Raw genomic sequence first — 20,752 nt, forward strand, 5'->3', positions numbered from 1 at the left:
ACTTATTTTCCCTTTTGTACGGCTAACATACTGGCATAGTATGTTGCTATGCTTTTTACTCTTTTAAATTAATTTTATTAGGAAATGGAGCAGACCACGGCCTCAAATTTATCTAAATTATGGGTCTTTTAGTGAAGCTTCGGGCTAGAACCTTAGTATTTCTTGTGTTTTTTTTTTTTTGTTTTTTTTTTGTTTTGTTTGTTTGTTTGTTTGATTTTTTGCTTAATGCTGATAAATTATACTGGAGAAGACATAACACATGCTCATCAGTTGGTCGGGGTAGTATTCTAAGTAATAATTTTTTTGGGCCACCATTCCTGTTTTGTGAAATAAATACAAAGGCACTGACATCCAAAAAAATGTACTTTTTATGGGAAAAAACTGACTTCACTTGCCACTTAGTTTTACCCTTAATGTATCCAAAAACAAAACACTAATTTATGAGGGGGATGTCTTTATGCATAAAAATATGGCATAACTGCTGCAAATATATATGTAGTTTTGCAGATATAGCTACTGATTCACTGTGCCCCGTGATTGACCGTGCCCTGGCAGGGGTGGGCAACTGGTTCCAGAAAGAGCCAAGAGGGTGCAGGTTTTCTTTGCAGCCACTGACTCCACCAGATTTCACTGATTAATATCACTTTGAGCAGACGGAATCAGTTAATCAGTGAAATCACCCGGTGGAGTCAGTGGCTGCAAAGAAAACCTGCACCCTCTTGGCTCTTTCTGGAACAAGTTGCCCACCCCTGGCATAGCGCATCAGACTAAAACACTAATGTTCTGCAATACTTCACACCCATCAACAGAAACACAACCAAAGGGGAGTTGACCTTAATTCCTCTGGAAGGAGACCTAACCCTGATGTTGACCTAAGTAATGATCTTTGGCCATCAATAGTAAAACTGTCACTCTGAAGTGTTTAACTGTAACTATTAGTGTAATTAAAGATGTTGGCACATTAGCAGTCAGAAAACAGGAAGCAACCTGTCAATGAGCAGCACTGTGACCAGCGACTATAACAGTCCATTAGCTGTGCGAAGTTACACAAGGCTAGAGGTCATAATCAAAAATAAAAGGCATTATCTGGAATATTTCGCTGGCACTAATTCCTTTCTGTGCTTTCTTTCTTTGTGCTTTTTGAACTGTCTGTTTTTGATGTAAGGCATTTGGTGTCCATTTTTACATGAAATGGTCTGCAGTTTAATTAACCGAAGAAAACAAGTCTTTGCATCAAACTAAGCAGTTTGTGCCGTGGGGTGACGTGGAGTGGCACGACATTGGTACTTCATGGCATTTCACTGAAGTGGCTTACTTCTGTCTGTCTGCTGACCTCTGCTCACACATGAATGCAGCAATAGACTAATAAAACTGTTTGGGGTGAAGCATTTTGGAGACTACATGCTTTTGATTGAACTTCTCGATGATAAAAAAGCTTCATCAATGACCTATAATCCCTTTACAATCTGTGCTCTTCAGCCTCCAAACTGTCAGCTTCATCAAAGAACCACAGCATCTGAATTTAGGCACAATGGCAGCTGTGCTTCATGTTCATCATTAAATGAAGCATGCAAATGAGGATCATGCATCATGTTCATAAAGCATCATGGTTTTAATCATCACATCATGTGTAGGAACAGTCGAGTCTTTATTGGTCATTAGACACTGGAGACACTGGACAACAGCAACTAAACAGAGTGGCATCGAAAACAGAAAACATATCAAAATCAAGAAAACAGCCAGATTAATTCCAATTAAATATTTTAAAAAAAAGCTTCTCAGACTGTGAGAGCTGAAGCCCTTTTTACAGCAGTGAGCAAAGAAGGTTATGACAAACATCAGATTATCATGAGCACCTCTGCCAAGCGTTTCCACGATGTGGTTGATTGGAATGTTAATGAAACTGCTAAAAAAAAAACAAAAAACTTTGAACTAGTTTTCATAGGGGGGGGGGGGTGGTGGCCTGGGCCGTGTAGAGCCCATTAAATTTTGATTTGATTTTCACTTTCATAAACAGACATTTTTATCAGTTTCTCTTAAAATAATGCATGCAGTGAAGGATAAAATGTTGCAGTACAGTTAGGATTAAAATGGATTAAAATAGTTGAAAGGCCTGGCGGAGGTGTGCACTCCACTGACTGTCCCTCTAGGGGTTTTTCTTTTAAGATCTAAAATTATATAGGTACAGAAATCCATCAAAATGTTTCACCATTTCACACTTTACAGGAGCGTACAGTATATGTGACAGAGGTTGCATTGATTTTATTACCATTCATAATAAAATTAAAATGAATGTGCTTCTAGACTTGGTAATAACAATCTGACAACTGTGTGCTGCAAGCGTCGCATTACCAATGTAACAATGTGCATTCAACACAATTTTAGTGCAACTAAACTTTAATGTATTTGTGCTGAAAACCAAAAACAGGAGAAAATTTTGCAATTCCCCAATGGTCCACCAGGTGGCTGAACAGGAGCAGAGTAAAGTGGGGGGAAGGCAACATAAGGAAACCACATTGCCACACAACACAGGGATCACACAGTACTGGCTGGAGTCAAATACAGAGCGTGTGTGCGTGCGTGTGTCAGTGTGAGTGGGGCTTAATATATACAGTAGTGTTCAGAATAATATTAGTGCTATGTGACTAAAAAGATTAATCCAGGTTTTGAGTATATTTCTTATTGTTACATGGGAAACAAGGTACCAGTAGATTCTGTAGATTCTCACAAATCCAACAAGACCAAGCATTCATGATATGCACACTCTTAAGGCTACGAAATTGAGCTATTAGTAAAAAAAAATGTAGAAAAGGGGGTGTTCACAATAATAGTAGCATCTGCTGTTGACGCTACAAACTCAAAACTATTATGTTCAAACTGCCTTTTTAGCAATACTGTGAATCACTAAACTAGTATTTAGTTGTATAACCACAGTTTTTCATGATTTCTTCACATCTGCGAGGCATTAATTTTGTTGGTTTGGAACCAAGATTTTGGTCGTTTACTAGTGTGCTTGGGGTCATTGTCTTGTTGAAACACCCATTTCAAGGGCATGTCCTCTTCAGCATAAGGCAACATGGCCTCTTCAAGTATTTTGACATATCCAAACTGATTCATGATACCTGGTATGTGATATATAGGCCCAACCCCATAGTAGGAGAAACATGCCCATATCATGATGCTTGCACCACCATGCTTCACTGTGAACTGTGGCTTGAATTCAAAGTTTGGTGGTCGTCTCACAAACTGTCTGCGGCCCTTGAACCCAAAAGAACAATTTTACTCTCATCAGTCCACAAATATTCCTCCATTTCTCTTTAGGCCAGTTGATGTGTTCTTTGGCAAATTGTAACCTCTTCTGCACATGTCTTTTATTTAACAGAGGGACTTTGTGGGGGATTCTTGCAAATAAATTAGCTTCACACAGGCGTCTTCTAACTGTCACAGCACATACAGGTAACTCCAGACTGTCTTTGATCATCCTAGAGCTGATCAATGGGTGAGCCTTTGCCATTCTGGTTATTCTTCTATCCATTTTGATGGTTGTTTTCTGTTTTCTTTCACACGTCTCTGTTTTTTTGTCCATTTTAAAGCATTGGAGATCATTGTAGAGGAACAGCCTATAATTTTTTGCACCTGCGTATAAGTTTCCCCTCTCCAATCAACGTTTTAATCAAACTACGCTGTTCTTCTGAACAATGTCTTGAACGTCCCATTTTCCTCAGGCTTTCAAAGAGAAAAGCATGTTCAACAGGTGCTGGCTTCATCCTTACATAGGGGACACCTGATTCACACCTGTTTGTTCCACAAAATTGACAAACTCACTGACTGAATGCCACACTACTATTATTGTGAACACCCCCTTTTCTACTTTTTTTACTAATAGCCCAATTTCATGGCCTTAAGAGTGTGCATATCACGAATGCTTGGTCTTGTTGGATTTGTGAGAATCTACTAAATCTACTGGTACCTTGTTTCCCATGTAACAATAAGAAATATACTCAAAACCTGGATTAATCTTTTTAGTCACATAGCACTACTATTATTCTGAACACTACTGCATCTAAACCAGTTTACTACAACCAAAGCTGACCCAAAGTGCTGTACACTAAAACATACAGTTAAAACATTAAGACATATATTTAAACAAGTTAATAAATAAGTATAAAATCTAAAAACTATAATATCTAAAAAAAAAAGATACTCAAAAAATACATACATAGCACTACTATTATTCTGAACACTACTGTATATATGTTAAAGATTGTGGAAAGACTGGTTTGATTGTACATGCTATAAATGTGCTTCCTCTCACTGGACTCGAGGCAAAGTGATAAAAAGACAGGCAGCACCACCGTGTTGAAAAAATACAAAAGCGTTCATCTGTTCTAACTTTCACGCGCATCATCTAAGGCTCAGACATGCTAATGAGGTGAAAACGCAGCCACACACCGTGTACTTTCAAGTGTTTAACCAAGGCTGGTGATATTGGAGCGGCCTCCAGGGGGTGCTACAATACGGTGGCCAGACCAACGTGGGATGTTGTCGTCAATCTGTGCTCCTGTAGGGTGAAGAGAATGTGACATTTGTAAAATGTCATGTAATGTGTCCTAATATTTACATTACATCTATTCAACAACATTGAATTAATGTTTTTTTTTTTTTAAGAGAAGTTTCCCTTACCTGATAGGCTGAAGTTAGACTGGTGTAGATTGCGTATTGGTGGTGGCTGGTGAGAGGTAGGTGATGTTTTGGCAGATGGTGCAGGAGTGATGTATTTGGGGGTCAGAGCAACATCGTACACAGGGCCATCATACTTCCCTCGAGTAACAGCATGTTTTCCCGTCACCTGACATGCAAAACAGCCATGAACCAAATTTAGCCATGAACCAAATTACCTTTGTCACCATTGTGGCATTTATTTTGATGCTGCTCAAAACCAGGATCTCCAGCTTAAAGTTCTTGTGGTGTTGTAGGTAACATAGAAAATATTGAGCAGAAGTGCACTCTGTTGTCTTTCAGAACTTGTGGTGCCTTATGTGTGCAGCCTTATTCTGTGTCTTAAAGGTTAGAAATAAGTAAGCACGATCCAGGCTTCCTCTGACTTTGTAACAATGGTTAAAAACAAAGCAAGTTACAGGGCTTTCCAAAATCTGTGCCACGAAGGTTAAAAAGAAATTAGCAGGCTACAGGGCTTTCCCAAATCCATGTTACAGTGGTTAAAAAGAAGTCAGCAGGCTACAAGGAATCTGTGCCACAAAGGTTAAAAAGAAAGTAGCAGGCTACAGTGCTTTCCCAAATCTGTGCCACAAAGGTTAAAAAGAAAGTAGCAGGCTACAAGACTTTCCAAAATCTGTGTCATAGAGGTTAAAAAGAAATGTGCAGGCTACAGGGCTTTCCCAAATCTCTGCCACAAAGGTTAAAAAGAAATCAGCAGGCTACAAAGCTTTCCCAAATCCATGTTACAGTGGTTAAAAAGAAATCAGTAGTCTACAGGGCTTTCCTAAATCCATATTACAGTGGTTAAAAAGAAGTCAGTAGGCTACAAGTACATTTTCAGCCACATTTCAGTTAAATTTTCAGAAATTCTGTGCTGGGCGGCACAGCCAATTTGAACCCGAGAGCCGGGCGGAAATTTGCAGTATCTGGCGGGGCCGCCTGGTGCCACCCACCGTGGCTAGAACCCTGGTCACAACAGTTAAAGAGAAGTCAACAGGCCTTTCCCATACTCTGTATCACAATGGTAATATATTAGAAGCTGCCAGCAGGCTCCAGAGCTTTGTCATATCATGCTACTTTTTTCCTCGAATAATCTATCTGTTGGTAACAGTCAACTTTTGTCAAGTCTTGAAAAGTCATCTTGATTTTCTACAATTACTAACTTATGGCTGTTTTATAAGTTTAGCCTCATGATGACCCTGCATGTATTTGCCGGGAGTCCAAATCATTCATAGCTCTTGGTATTCCCTGTTAAAAAAAAAAAACATCTAGGGGGGGTTGAGGATAGTAAAAACTCTGTTTGTCTTTGAATCTTGTAAGTGCACCTACTCCTAAACTGTTTAAATTTCAATGAAAGCAGTAGATGTTTAAAACTCAGCCAAAAAAAAGAAGTATTTTGTCTACCAACTGTCACCAGCCCCTCAAAGAGGAGAAAAGGGCATTTTAGCATAATTGACAGAGTTGGTCTTAACCCTCTGGGGTCCGAGGGCATTTTTTGGACAGTTCACTCGCCTGGCATAAATGTTTATTATTGCTGTTAACAGCTCTCCCTGCATCCCACAATCAAGTACAACCCCTGGCAAAAATTATGGAATCACCGGCCTCTGAGGATGTTCATTCAGCAGATTACAGACATGACACAAAACTGAAGTCATTTCAAATGGCACCTTTCTGGCTTTAAGAAACACTATAAGAAATCAGGAAAAAAAAATTGTGGCAGTCAGTAACGGTTACTTTTTTAGACCAAGCAGAGGGAAAAAAATATGGAATCACTCAATTCTGAGGAAAAAATTATGGAATCATGAAAAACAAAAGAACGCTCCAACATATCACTAGTATTTTGTTGCACCACCTCTGGCTTTTATAACAGCTTGCAGTCTCTGAGGCATAATGAGTGACAAACAGTACTCTTCATCAATCTGGCTCCAACTTTCTCTGATTGCTGTTGCCAGATCAGCTTTGCAGGTTGGAGCCTTGTCATGGACCATTTTCTTCAACTTCCACCAAAGATTTTCAATTGGATTAAGATCCAGACTATTTGCAGGCCATGACATTGACCCTATGTGTCTTTTTGCAAGGAATGTTTTCACAGTTTTTGCTCTATGGCAAGATGCATTATCATCTTGAAAAATGATTTCATCATCCCCAAACATCCTTTCAATTGATGGGATAAGAAAAGTGTCCAAATATCAATGTAAACTTGTGCATTTATTGATGATGTAATGACAGCCATCTCCCCAGTGCCTTTACCTGACATGCAGCCCCCATATCATCAATGACTGGAAATTTACATGTTCTCTTCAGGCAGTCACTTTTATAAATCTCATTGGAACGGCACCAAACAAAAGTTCCAGCATCATCACCTTGCCCAATGCAGATTTGAGATTCATCACTGAATATGACTTTCATCCAGTCATCCACAGTCCACGATTGCTTTTCCTTAGCCCATTGTAACCTTGTTTTTTCTGTTTAGGTGTTAATGATGGCTTTCGTTTAGCTTTTCTGTATGTAAATCCCATTTCCTTTAGGCGGTTTCTCGTTGACTCCAGTTTCCTCCCATTCGTTCCTCATTTGTTTTGTTGTGCATTTTCGATTTTTGAGACATATTGCTTTAAGTTTTCTGTCTTGACGCTTTGATGTCTTCCTTGGCCTACCAGTATGTTTGCCTTTAACAACCTTCCCATGTTGTTTGTATTTGGTCCAGAGTTTAGACACAGCTGACTGTGAACAACCAACATCTTTTGCAACATTGCGTGATGATTTACCCTCTTTAAGAGTTTGATAATCCTCTCCTTTGTTTCAATTGACATCTCTCGTGTTGGAGCCATGATTCAATGTCAGTCCACTTGGTGCAACAGCTCTCCAAGGTGTGATCACTCCTTTTTAGATGCAGACTAACGAGCAGATCTGATTTGATGCAGGTGTTAGTTTGGGGATGAAAATTTACAGGGTGATTCCATAATTTATTCCTCAGAATTGAGTGAGTCCATATTTTTTCCCCTCTGCTTGGTCTAAAAAAGTAACCATTACTGACTGCCACAATTATTTTTCCTGATTTCTTATAGTGTTTCTTAAAGCCAGAAAGTTGCCATTTGAAATTACTTAGTTTTGTCTCATATCTGTGATCTGCTTTTTTCTACAAAATTAAACAACTGAATGAACATCCTCCAAGGCCGGTGATTCCATATTATTGCCAGGGGTTGTATTATGTCTCTTTTTTCAGGACAACCTGTGCTTTCAGAATATATGTGCTTTTGTTGTGTTTTATAAGTGTAATAAAGGTTTACAAACAAAAATAAGAAAGAAAAAAGAGAAGCAGAAAATAATTTTCCACACACATTTATTCAAAACACACAGCGAACTATAATAAACAACTGTTTTGACACTTTATAAAGGTAATTTGAGGTCTTGTGTGAAAGACTGTACAACAAAAAGGTTCAAACAATAAACACAAATGCAGATTTTGAACAACATATACAAAATGGTCTATGCATTTTTTTTGTTTGTTGTTTGTCTTCATCTCAAAGCAATTTCTGTCTGCTATTACACAAAGGTTACAACACAAACTTCTACTTCTACTCTGTTTGGACTGTTCTGTGCTGCTCCTAAGCAGCTTTCATGTGAGATTGTCATCAGAGGCTCGCCGTCTGCTTTCACTGATCGCTGTGCGTAATGGCGTAGGGCAGAGTATGTACTAATAGTATGTACTCATTGGAGCACCCAGGGGGCTATTCAAACGGGCCAACTAGTAACATATCACTCCTGAAAACGATCTTTGGCTTTTCACGTGAGGTAAATCTGCCCTACGATTAGATTTTGTAAAACCATGTGACGGTGAAACCAATTCCGATTGGACACTCACATTGCACACGTCATCACACAGCTTCTATGAGGAGTACAAAAGATGGCCAATGGCTGGCTCGAAAGTCCGCAGAGTTAAATTTTCAGCAAAAAAAAGTACATTTCTATCTCATATCATTAAAAAGTTATTTATAATTTAGTAAAGCTTGGTCTTAGCCGTCGTATACGACAGCGTCAGCCCCAGAGGGTTATATGACTACGTTTAAAAGATATTTGGTGTTTTTGCTAGTTTGTTCTTCCTGCAATGATGACTGTATATTATGTCTTTCAGGTAAAGTTTGCGTACCTGTTTCCTGAACTTGATACGTTGGTATGCATAGTCTGGGAAAGGTTTTGCGAGGAATGAAGCGTCCGGTGCCATGTTGAACCTGTAGCTTTCCGTCCTCATACACTATCCGACCCTGACTTAACACCAGCACTGGACCCCCACGGCACTCCAGGCCCTCAAAGATATTATATTCTGACGCCTGCAAGGAGTCAGACAGAAGGTGGGAGACAAAGAAACAGAGCAGGAAAAGGAACTAATTAGAGCAGAATTGGAGAGTTCTTTCATTTTGGAAAAACTAATTCCATGTGCTGTGTTCAGCTTTCTGTGTTACTTCTGCAAACATTATACCAGGAGGCTTAAACATCACACAAGTAAAAAGTCTGACAGTGAATAAGTATGAGGCTCAAGTTGGAGTGATAATCTGAGTACAACTGGGGAGGGTTAGAGGAAAAGGGAAGCAAATGGGTGAGGGGTGACAAGGATTAGACCCTAAACCCGGCAGCAGTCAGGATTAGTGCCTTTGAGACGGGCAGAACAGACCGAATACATTAACCATCCTCTAATATCATCATTGTACTACAGTGTTTCGCTCAAGGCACATTTTCTGACACCATTCTCCCGAGAGTGAATAAATCCCATGCTCATCTGCCAAATGTTCCTGAAATGAAACTGTAACAACCAGTCAGTTTGCAACACATTTTTCTTTTTGGAGGTACTGCATGAGTCTGATTTCAGTTTTCAGTCCAGCTCCTCTGATTTTTCACTTGATTTCTATCCTATTTCATGCCCTATGATCTCTTGCTCTCTCTCTCTCTCTCTCTGTCTCTCTCCCTCTGCGATCTTTGGCTTTTCACGTAAGGTAAATCTGCCCTACGATTAGATTTTGTAAAACCATGTAACGGTGAACCAATTACGATTCCGAATGATTCTCACCGATTGTTGGAGTTTGGCAGTGATGGTTTCACGCTATCAGGATCCCAAATGACAATGTCAGCATCAGAACCCACTGCTATCCGGCCTTTACGTGGGTAGAGGTTGAAGATTTTTGCAGCATTAGTAGATGTAACTGCCACAAACTGATTCTCATCCATCTTCCCCATTGCCTAAAAAACAGGGACATGAGGTTTGGAGTTATAATGATTCAAGGTAAGATCACACAAACATGTAGGTATACAGCACTATACTCACCACGGCCTTGTCCCACACGAAACCCATTCTCTCCTCCACTCCGTGGTTCCCTCTGGGATCAGGTAAAGTCATCTTTGCCGATTGCCTTCTGGGAAATACTGTATGCACAGTGAGCACTGCCCACCACTTGTAGGTCACCACTGTGTTATGAGAGGAAAACATCAGAGTTCTCAGATTCTTTGTGTTTTAAAATTCAAATCTGTTCACAACACAATATGGTACCAAGAACATCTAGTCATCATCTTAGGGCCCTGTCCCACTGGCGTTTAGGAGGATTTGCGTATGGATTGCGCACAAAATTGGACCATATTTGCCAAACATCCGCAATATCCGTGTAACATGCCTGTATGAGTCGGCCGTCATCCGAACACGTCCGTGATCATCCGCAGAGGCACTCATGTCCACAGCCAGGATTTTTGAGCTGTTCAAAAATCTGGATGCGGATGACATCCCCCTTACATACTCTATATATACTCAATTCATACACATACATACTCACTCTATGCGCTGTATATCTGCCATAACCGCTGATATCTGCAACTGATGGGGATTTGCGGCTTGGCAGCGGACCAGGACAGTGTGTTAAACAGATCTGTTGCGTGCCCCTCATGTCCACAACACAACTAAAATATGTTGTAGCGAATGCATACAAATTGGCCACGAATAAAGTGTTTTATTACATCTGCTTTGCAGACAGTCTGTGAATGCATAACAAACACGTCACGTAAACCCAAAGTACTATATGTGGCAGAAAGCGACCATACCTGCCAGTCAGTGCCGGTCTGGCTGTGTAAATCCACAAAGACGTAATAGCTGCTGCAATCCAGGACTTTTACTAACACCAACAAAAGGAAGAGTTGCTGTTTAGCCACAACTCACGCTGGAGTCTGTTTTCTGTGACACTCTCAAAAAGAAAAAAAACACAGTCTCACACCCAAGCGGCTTCCCCCCTCCCGCTCCCCAAACTCATGAACAGTTAACCCTCGCATAACAAAATGAACATTAACTCTGTGATCAACTTGTCCAAGTCCAGCAAATGCTCCAAGCCTGTATTGTTGGTGTGAATAGTGATGCCGACGGCCCGAGTGCGCTTATTTTATGACCGCAATGCAGATGCCATGTACGTGCAACACGTGCACAATGCATTCATAATACACCCGTAATACTGCCGTGATAATCTCAATGTGTCGGATCAGTTTCCTCACTATATGCATTATATAACCGTGATTGTTCATCATATATTCGCTATATAGTATTAATATAATCCGTAATTCATACTGGGGCATTTGTCATTTTTGGCCATTTTTGTTGCGGACGACAACAAACGCCCGTAATTTGTGGGACAGGACCCTTAGGTCAATGTTTAGCATCAGACACGGTTTTTGATGCGGGCGAAGCGGGCAGCTGCCCGGGGCGCTTTTTTTTCATGACACACATGGGGCAGCACAAACACTTAAAAAAAATCATCACCTGTGCCGCAAAGCGGTGATCATATCACTGTGTGGGGAATTAGCAAATTGGCGCTCCCTCCCTGCAGCTGTAGGCGCCCCTGCTTGCTGAGCTGCACAGAACAGAACCAGTGTGAAAGGTTCGACGGTTCTTTTCTGCGGTTGTCCGCTGGGACAGGCGCTCTGCTCCGCTTTGACGGACGGAGCAGCCTGCAGTGCTCCGGTTTCTCTGCTGTTCCACTGGGGAGCAGGATGCTGCTGAGTACTAAGTCCACTTAGGACGCAGCACAGAACCAGAACTCTGCGCCCAGAATAGGCGTTTGAAAGCGAACACATAGAGTGTAAGAATGGGTTTGAATTTCACCAGAGAGGACAAACTGCCCACTCATAGAAAAAAAAGTTTGCTGCGTTCACATTATGAGCTGAAGTGACTTGAATCTTTGTTTTTGTGTGCCTGCATGTGATGCAGTTTACACTTTAACAAATTACAACACATACTATGTACTTAATCCAATTTTTTGTTAACCACATAACCTGGTTGTTTAACAAAATATATAGCTAATTTAACAAAATATACAATTAATTGATTGTATTTTACAGTATATTCTGTTTAATATTTGAACATCTCAGGTATGTTGGGCCGGTTTACCAAACTAGATTAAGTGAATATAGCAGAGTGTGAATTTGCCAAATCAAGTTTTTTGAAGTGAGATTTAAATTCCTTACTGTTTTATGTGTCATCTGAACATCTCAAGTTTAATTTATGTGTTTTTCTTGTTACCTTCTTTTGTGTATGTGCTCAGAGATCAGATTCAGTTCTGATTTCATTCTGTTTTCTATGTCATCACTAGTGATATGACTGCTCTGAGGTCAGATAATGTCACTTACAAACAGGAAAAAAACAAAAAAGATTCAGGAACAAATATCACAAGTACTCAGAAATGGACAAACTGTCATCAGAAACTGTAACGATGAAACCAGGGCCAGAAGGAAAGTCAGCACTGCAGAACCACTGACATCTACAACAGGCATCTGTCTTCATATGTCAGAAATGTCCCAGATGACCTATGTAAATCTAAGACTGATCCACACAGTCAAATAAGATGATCCTTTTTGGTGCTACACCATAGTCAGTATGACTGACGGTTGACAACAGATAAAATAAGTAAGAAATGGTGAGACCACTTTTCACCTTTCAAAATGCAGAACTGTTTTAGGTGGTTTTACAGATATCAAGCGAAATATTTAGCTAAATGTTGAGACAAATATACACCTTAATAAAAGAGCTCATCGTTCCTCCCTAAAAGACAGATTAATATAGTATCTAATGACAGACATTTAGAACGTGAGGGCATCTTTATTCAAATTTGCAATTCATGGATGTTTTGGATGAGTTATATTGTAGCCTGCAGTCTTTTGGTGTCAATTTCAATTGCAATTTCAGGGGCACTTCTAAAATATTTCAAATAATAAGAAAATAAGAAAAAAAATGGCTGTTTGTGCAAAATTTTGTCTGTTTTTTTCTTGGGGGTGGGGTTGCTCAGAGGGGTCTCACCTGGGGAGTAATTCAGTGTAGAACCGCCACTGTTTAGCATTAAAGTCTCACAACCATACAGTGAGACAGGAAGCACCAGAACCTGGACCTTTTGTTCTCCTGAAAAGGTATTGCGGTCACTAAACACCTCTGATAGGTGGGGGTGGACTGGTTATTTGCCTGAGCGGCTGCCATCCGGTAGGTGTGGTGGATTGATGATCCCAGATCTGTTCTGACCCCACAGCATTAATTGCCACAAGAGCAGATACTTCGGTTAGCCACCAGGTGTCACCACTGAGGAGTACTTAGCAGACAGTGGGCACACAAATTGTACAACTAGAAAGAAGTCGCCCTAGAGACCAACTTGACCTATAACACTCCTTGTCATAATTTCTTACCATAGGTTTTTTTGTTCATTTATTAGTTCCTGTGATTTCAGCATGATAGTCAGCTTTATGAGCACCACAATGCCACAAGAGCACTTTTCAGGGAGATCAAGTGGCCTGATAGATTTGTTGCAAAGTGTGGGTCTTTTGTTGGTGGAAAATGCACCGAAAAATACACCGTGTCACTTTAGCTGAAGCTCAAAGAGAACAACACCACCGCTGTGACAGCATGGCCCCCGCCTTGAGACGCTGGAGTTGAAGATGAAAGGACGAGGAGGGATGCAAGGAGGTACTTGGTAACCAAGGAAACAGATGATGAAGGATTCTATTTCATGTGCTATTTGTGGAATTGAGGTCAGTCAAAAAACACAGTATGGAGTTCAGAGCATCTGATGGCTGGACTGCAGCACTTTAGATTTCTGCAAGCTGTATCAATGAATTCCAGCAACACTCTAATATTTTACTTTACTGATGTTAAACTGAATTCCAAATGATTATGTATTTTAAAGGAGCTCTCACTGCATGTGTCTGTGTATACATATTCCTCCCACCTCGCAGCAGGGAGGAAATATCACAGGGTGGACCCACAGTGCATCCTATAATACTATTTTGATCATTTTTGAAGCAATGAATCATTTTGTGGAACAATCATGCTATTTAGTGTTTCAAGCTTGCTGAAACAATGACTCTTTCTGGTGAAAGTTTCATTTAACGGTTCAAGTTTTGAAATTTCTTTCAATTTTCTGAGGAAACTGTTTCACATAGTGTTTCAAGCTTTGTGAAACAATGACTTGTTTTCTGAAGCAATTGTTTCATTCATGTGCCATGCATTTTAAAGCAATGACTTTCTGCAAAAAAAATCTGGGTTTTTTTTAAACATTTTGACACAAATATGTTCTGAGGTAATTTGTTTCAACAGTTTTGAAGCAATGAATCATTGTCTCAAGATGCTGTTTCACTTAGTGCTTTGAATGTTTCTGACACAGTAACTCATTGATGCAGCTGGCTCATTTACTGTTTTGATCATTTTGAAACTTTTTTAAATTGATTGACTACTTTGGTTCAAAGTTTTAACAGCCCTTATTTCTACCATTGCTTTCAATTCAGTTTATTTATACTATAGTGCCAGATCACAACAAAGTCACATCAAGAATATTTCTTTGTCAAGAATATTTTTTGTGTTTTGTTAAAACTGTTTCAACTCCAAATAAACCTCCCTTGTGTCTTTTCCTTCTCTCCATCTCACTTTTTTCACTAAAACTGGTTTGATATTGTGAATTACACAAATCTTTGTTTCTGAAATGTGTCCCGATTTAATACTGCAGGGTTTTTAAACCCTTGTGGATGTCTCCTTTCAGTCTTACCAGGCCAGACGTGTGTGGAGGTGGTCTGCAGTTGTGGGATCAGGACTTAAAGGAGGAGAGGTCACATAAGCAGCTGCCTTGGCCCAGTTCTTACTCCAGTAGTGTGAACCATCAGTGGCCAGGCTCGCTGTAATTGGCTCCCCAAAAACCACCGAACCTGGATACAAAACAAGTCAGTGAGTTTTAAATTTGTGAATTCAACTTGTCGAACAAATCATGGTGGCCTTGTTGCCCAACAGTTCCAGGCTTTGGAAATTAAAGAAACTATAAAGCTCATTTTGAGCTACATTTCACATCAAAACCACATACAGTGAGGCAAATAAGTATTTGATCCACTGCCTATTTTGCAGGTTTTCCCACCTGCAAAGAATGGAGAGGTCTGTAATTTTAATCAGAGGTACACTTCAACTGTGAGAGACAGAATCTAAAAAAAAATTCAGAAAATCACATTGGAGGATTTTTACATAATTAATTTGCTTTTTATTGAATGAAATAAGTATTTTATTACCTACCAACCAGCAAGAATTCTGGCTCTCACAGACCTGTTAGTTCTTCTTTAAGAAGCCCTCCTATTCTGCACTCTTTACCTGTATTAATTGCACCTGTTTGAACTTGTTACCTGTATAAAAGACACCTGTTCACACACTCAGTCAATCACACTCCAACCTGTCCACCATGGTCTAGACCAAAGAGCTGTCTAAGGACAAGGATCAAGGACAAAACTGTAGACCTGCACAAGGCTGGGATGGGCAACAGGACAATAGACAATCAGCTTGGTGAGAAGACAACTGTTGGTGTAATGGAAGAAACGCAAGATGAGTGTCAATCTTCCTCAGTCTGGGGCTCCATGGAAGATCTCGTGGGGTAAGGATGATTCTGAGAAAGCCCAGAACTACACTGGAGGACCTGGTCAATGACCTGAAGAGAGCTGGGACAGTGGATCAAATACTTATTTGCTTCACTGTTTGTTGAGAGAGACAAAGACAGAAAGAAGCAATCTGCTTCAGCTACATTCATACAAAATCCTTTCTGCGTGATCATGTTGCTTCAGTTTTAGAATATAACCACTGTGAATCACTGTGTATTGCACACTGACAACCACACCTGCTCCTAATCCAGCATCCACTAACCATCCAGCAGGTGGCAGACACCTCTAATCCACAGGCATCAAAATCACCAGATTTCATGTCTGTCTTCAAATTAGAAACTGAAAGTGACCTTTGTCGCCAGTCTTGCTGTTTTTACCCCATAACTCTGTAACATTCAGTCACAGATGGTCCAAACTATACCTTTTAGGAATCTTTGTGATCAGACACATAATGTGGTATAGCTTTCAATATGATTGGAACATTTTTTGACCCCTATACAGTTCTTCAATTGACCCCTACTTGGCCCCCTATTGAAAATTCAAATGGCTAATGTTATTTTTCTAAAATATGTACCAAAAGGTATACACAGTCAAACTTTGTTGCTTGTAACTGGATTTGAAGGATTCCTCTGCAAATATTCTGTTATCTGCTACACTAATACCCACTTACTCGGGGAGGTGATGGTCTAGTGAGTAGGTAGTGGGCTTCAGACCAGAGGATCCTCAGTTCAAACCCCAGTCTGGCCGAGCAATCACTACAGAGCCTTGGGCAAGGTCCTTAATTCTCATTTGCTCCTGGTGTGTAGTGAGCACCTTGCATGGCAGCACCCTGACATTGGTGTGTGAGTGTGAATGGGTGGGACTTCCTGCACCGATTCGTCTTCGTATATCTAGACGACATACTCATCTTTTCTCCGGATCCTGAGACCCATGTCCGACATGTACGTCAGGTCCTGCAGCGGTTATTGGAGAACCGGCTGTTTGTTAAGGGCGAGAAGTGTGAGTTTCACCGCACCTCTTTGTCCTTCCTGGGGTTCATCATCTCCCGCAACTCCGTCGCTCCTGATCCGGCCAAGGTTGCGGCGGTGAGAGACTGGCCCCAACCCACAAGCCGTAGGAAGCTGCAACAGTCCTCGGCTTTGCAAATTTCTACAGGAGGTTCATTAAGGGCTACAGTCAGGTTGTTAGCCCCCTGACAGCCCTGACCTCACCAAAAGTCCCCTTCACTGGTCGGATCGTTGCGATGCCGCGTTCAAGGAGTTGAAACGGCGCTTCTCGTCTGCACCGTTCTGGTGCAGCCCGATCCTAGTCGCCAGTTAGTGGTTGAAGTGGACGCCTCGGACTCAGGGATAGGAGCTGTGCTGTCCCAGAGTGGGAAGACCGATAAGGTCCTTCATCCGTGTGCCTCTTTTTCCAGCAGGTTGACCCGGCTGAACGGAACTATGACGTCAGCAACCGAGAACTCCTTGCGGTGAAAGAGGCTCTTGAAGAGTGGAGACATCTGTTGGAGGGAACGTCCGTGCCATTCACGGTTTTCACTGACCACCGGAACCTGGAGTATATCAGGACCGCCAAGCGGCTGAATCCCAGGCAAGCCCGCTGGTCACTGTTCTTCGGCCATTTTGACTTCCGCATCACCTACCGGCCCGGGACCAAGAACCAGAAATCGGATGCCTTGTCCCGGGTACACGAAGACGAGGTCAAAACGGAGTTGTCGGATCCACCGGAACCCATCATCCCGGAGTCCACTATCGTGGCCACCCTCACCTGGGACGTAGAGAGAACCGTCCGGGAGGCCCTGGCACGAAGCCCGGACCCCGGGACTGGACCAAAGAACAGACTTTACGTCCCACCAGAGGCAAGGGCTGCAGTCCTGGACTTCTGTCACGGCTCTAAGCTCTCCTGTCATCCAGGGGTGCGAAGAACCGTGGCAGTTGTCCGGCAGCGCTTCTGGTGGGCGTCCATGGAGGCCGACGTCCGGGACTATATCCAGGCCTGTACCACCTGCGCCAGGGGCAAGGCCGACCATCGCAAGGCTCCGGGACTGCTACAGCCGCTGCCCGTGCCTCATCGCCCTGGTCCCACATCGGCCTGGATTTTGTCACGGGCCTCCCGCCGTCCCAGGGAAACACCGTCATCCTCACGATAGTGGACCGATTCTCCAAGGCGGCCCACTTCGTGGCCCTCCCGAAGCTCCCAACGGCCCAGGAGACAGCGGACCTCCTGGTCCACCCACGTCGTCCGCTGCATGGAATACCATCAGACATCGTCTCCGATCACGGTCCCCAGTTCTCCTCGCATGTCTGGAGGAGCTTTTTGCCGGGAACTGGGGGCCCCGGTCAGTCTCTCATCCGGGTTATCACCCCCAGACCAATGGGCAAGCAGAGCGGGCCAATCAAGAAATGGGCAAACGCTACGTTGTGTGACAGCCGCGCACACGCGGCCTGGTACTCATTTGGCTGGATCGAGTACGCCCACAACCGCAAGTGTCATCAGCCACCGGCCTCTCCCCCTTTGAGTGTGTTGGGTATCAGCCCCCATTATTCCCGGTGGTTGAGGATGAGGTCGGTGTGCCCTCGGTCCATGCCCAACTGCGGAAGTGCCGTCGGGGTGTGGCGTGCCGCCCCGTTCTGCTTTGCTGAAGGCCCTGCTGAGGGCGGAGAGACCCATGCCAGACCGGCAGGCGGACCCCGGCCCCTATGTATCGGTCCCCGGGCAGGAAGTGTGGTTGTCCACCAAGGACATTGGCCACTGCAAGTGGCCTCCCCCAAAACTGCAACCAAGACAGGTACATAGGGTACGTTTAAATTCTCAGGTCCTCCAATCCCCGCCACAGTGAGGCTTCGGCTTTCCCAGCCTCACTTGCGGATCCATCCAGTATTTCATGTGTCAAAAATCAAGCCCATCACACCTCGCACCTCTGTACACCGGTTTCCGGCACCACCTCCTGGCCCGGATCATCGATGGCGAGCCGGCTTGGACATGTGCGCCGGTTGTTGGACGTCCTACGGATGGGCCGGGGCTTTCAATATCTGGTGGACCTGGGGAGGGGTACGGTCCCGAAGAACGCTCCTGGGTGAAGAAGAGCTTCATCCTGGACCCGGCCCTCCTGGCCGACTTCTACCGTCGCCACACCGGACAAGCCCGGTCAGGCACCAGGAGGCGCCCGTTGAGGGGGGGGTCCTGTTGTGTGGGCCGCTTGAAGAGGAGGTACTGCTGGCCCACCACCACCAGAGGGCGCCCTGCCTGGAGTGCGGGCTCCAGGCACCAGAGGGCGCCGCCGCCTCACGGGAGCAGCCTCGGTGACAGCTGTCACCCATCACCTGAGACAGCTGACGGCAATCATCAGTGGGGTATATCAGCAGGACGGCATCTCCACCTCATTGCCGAGATATTGTTCTACCGGAGAGGTAACGTATCGAAGCAAACAGAGTGCATCTTTTTGGATTGAGCTAGTTTTTTGGATTACTGGTTCCAACGAGAGGTGGAGGTACCTTTCCTGCTGTTCGGAGTCCTGGGTGCAAACGCGCCCCATCTAACTGTTCTTTGTTCCTCGCCAGCAGTACCAGGTCCGACACGCGGAGGCAGTGGCCACCTGGGAGTTCGGGACTTGGCGGCTCCAGTATTCCCGGGGTCCTGTGGCGGAGGAAGCCATGTGGTTCCGGTCTTACCTTGGAGAGGCGTCTCCTATCTTCGAGCCTGCCCACACGACACTTTTGTGAATTGACTGTTTTCCATTTCTGTGATTGGTTGTATTCGTTGTGCACATTCACAACAGTAAAGCGTTGTTATTTTGACTTATTCCTGTCCGTGTCATTTTGCGCCCCCTGTTGTGGGTCCGTGTTCCTACACTTTCCCACAGCATCAGTGAGAAGCTGCATGTCTAGCAACTTCCTACTTTTAAACTCTGATAAGACTGAAATGATGGTTCTTGCTCCAGTGAGACATCGGCATCAATTTGACCAACTAATGCTTAGCCTAGGCTCATGTGTCATACATCACACTAGATAAGTGATGAACCTTGGGGGATGCTGGGACCCTGATTCATGCATTTGTCTCTTCTAGATTGGACTACTGCAATGTTCTATTTTCTGGTTTACTGCAGTCCAGCATTAGGGGTCTCCAATTGGTTCAAAATGCTGCTGCCAGACTTTTGACATGAAGCAGAAAGTTTGACCACATTACACCCATTTTTGTATCTCTTCATTGGCTTCCTGTCCCTGTGAGATCAGATTTTAAGGTTCTGCTACTAGCCTATAAAATTGTTCAAGGACTGGCACCTCCCTACTTAGTTGACCTAATTAAACCTTATGTACTCCGGCCTGGTCTCTGCGTTCTCAGGGTGCAGCACTACTTTTTGTCCCTAGGGTGAATAAAAAGACTGCGGGTCACAGAGCTTTCTCTTATCATGCACCTGTTCTGCAGAATGATCTCCCTGCATCAATAAAACAGTCAGATTCTGTAGAGACTTTCAAGTCCAGAGTTAAGACGCACTTATTTCCCTTTTGTACGGCTAACATACTGGCATAGTATGTTGCTATGCTTTTTACTCTTTTAAATTAATTTTATTAGGAAATGGAGCAGACCACGGCCTCAAATTTATCTAAATTATGGGTCTTTTAGTGAAGCTTCGGGCTAGAACCTTAGTATTTCTTGTGTTTTTTTTTTTTTGTTTTTTTTTTGTTTTGTTTGTTTGTTTGTTTGATTTTTTGCTTAATGCTGATAAATTATACTGGAGAAGACATAACACATGCTCATCAGTTGGTCGGGGTAGTATTCTAAGTAATAATTTTTTTGGGCCACCATTCCTGTTTTGTGAAATAAATACAAAGGCACTGACATCCAAAAAAAATGTACTTTTTATGGGAAAAAACTGACTTCACTTGCCACTTAGTTTTACCCTTAATGTATCCAAAAACAAAACACTAATTTATGAGGGGGATGTCTTTATGCATAAAAATATGGCATAACTGCTGCAAATATATATGTAGTTTTGCAGATATAGCTACTGATTCACTGTGCCCCGTGATTGACCGTGCCCTGGCAGGGGTGGGCAACTGGTTCCAGAAAGAGCCAAGAGGGTGCAGGTTTTCTTTGCAGCCACTGACTCCACCAG

At 42.9% G+C, this 20,752-nt stretch overlaps 1 protein-coding gene across 1 annotated transcript; it reads right to left on the minus strand.

The window, feature by feature from the left end:
• Nucleotides 1-683: 683 nt before the first annotated feature.
• On the minus strand, nt 684-14,932 carry LOC117526776 (dihydropyrimidinase-related protein 1-like; the record flags this gene model as incomplete). The annotated part of the gene is given in 10 exon segments (XM_034188853.1): nt 684-696; nt 4,245-4,561; nt 4,684-4,849; nt 8,867-8,914; nt 8,916-9,047; nt 9,782-9,813; nt 9,816-9,951; nt 10,037-10,097; nt 10,099-10,176; nt 14,769-14,932. Coding segments are annotated over 9 exon segments (909 nt in total), but the record flags the coding sequence as incomplete, so codon positions are not given.
• Nucleotides 14,933-20,752: the final 5,820 nt, after the last annotated feature.

The sequence above is a fragment of the Thalassophryne amazonica genome, chromosome 15, assembly GCF_902500255.1.
Source record: "Thalassophryne amazonica chromosome 15, fThaAma1.1, whole genome shotgun sequence".
Classification (NCBI taxonomy): Eukaryota; Metazoa; Chordata; class Actinopteri; order Batrachoidiformes; family Batrachoididae; genus Thalassophryne; species Thalassophryne amazonica.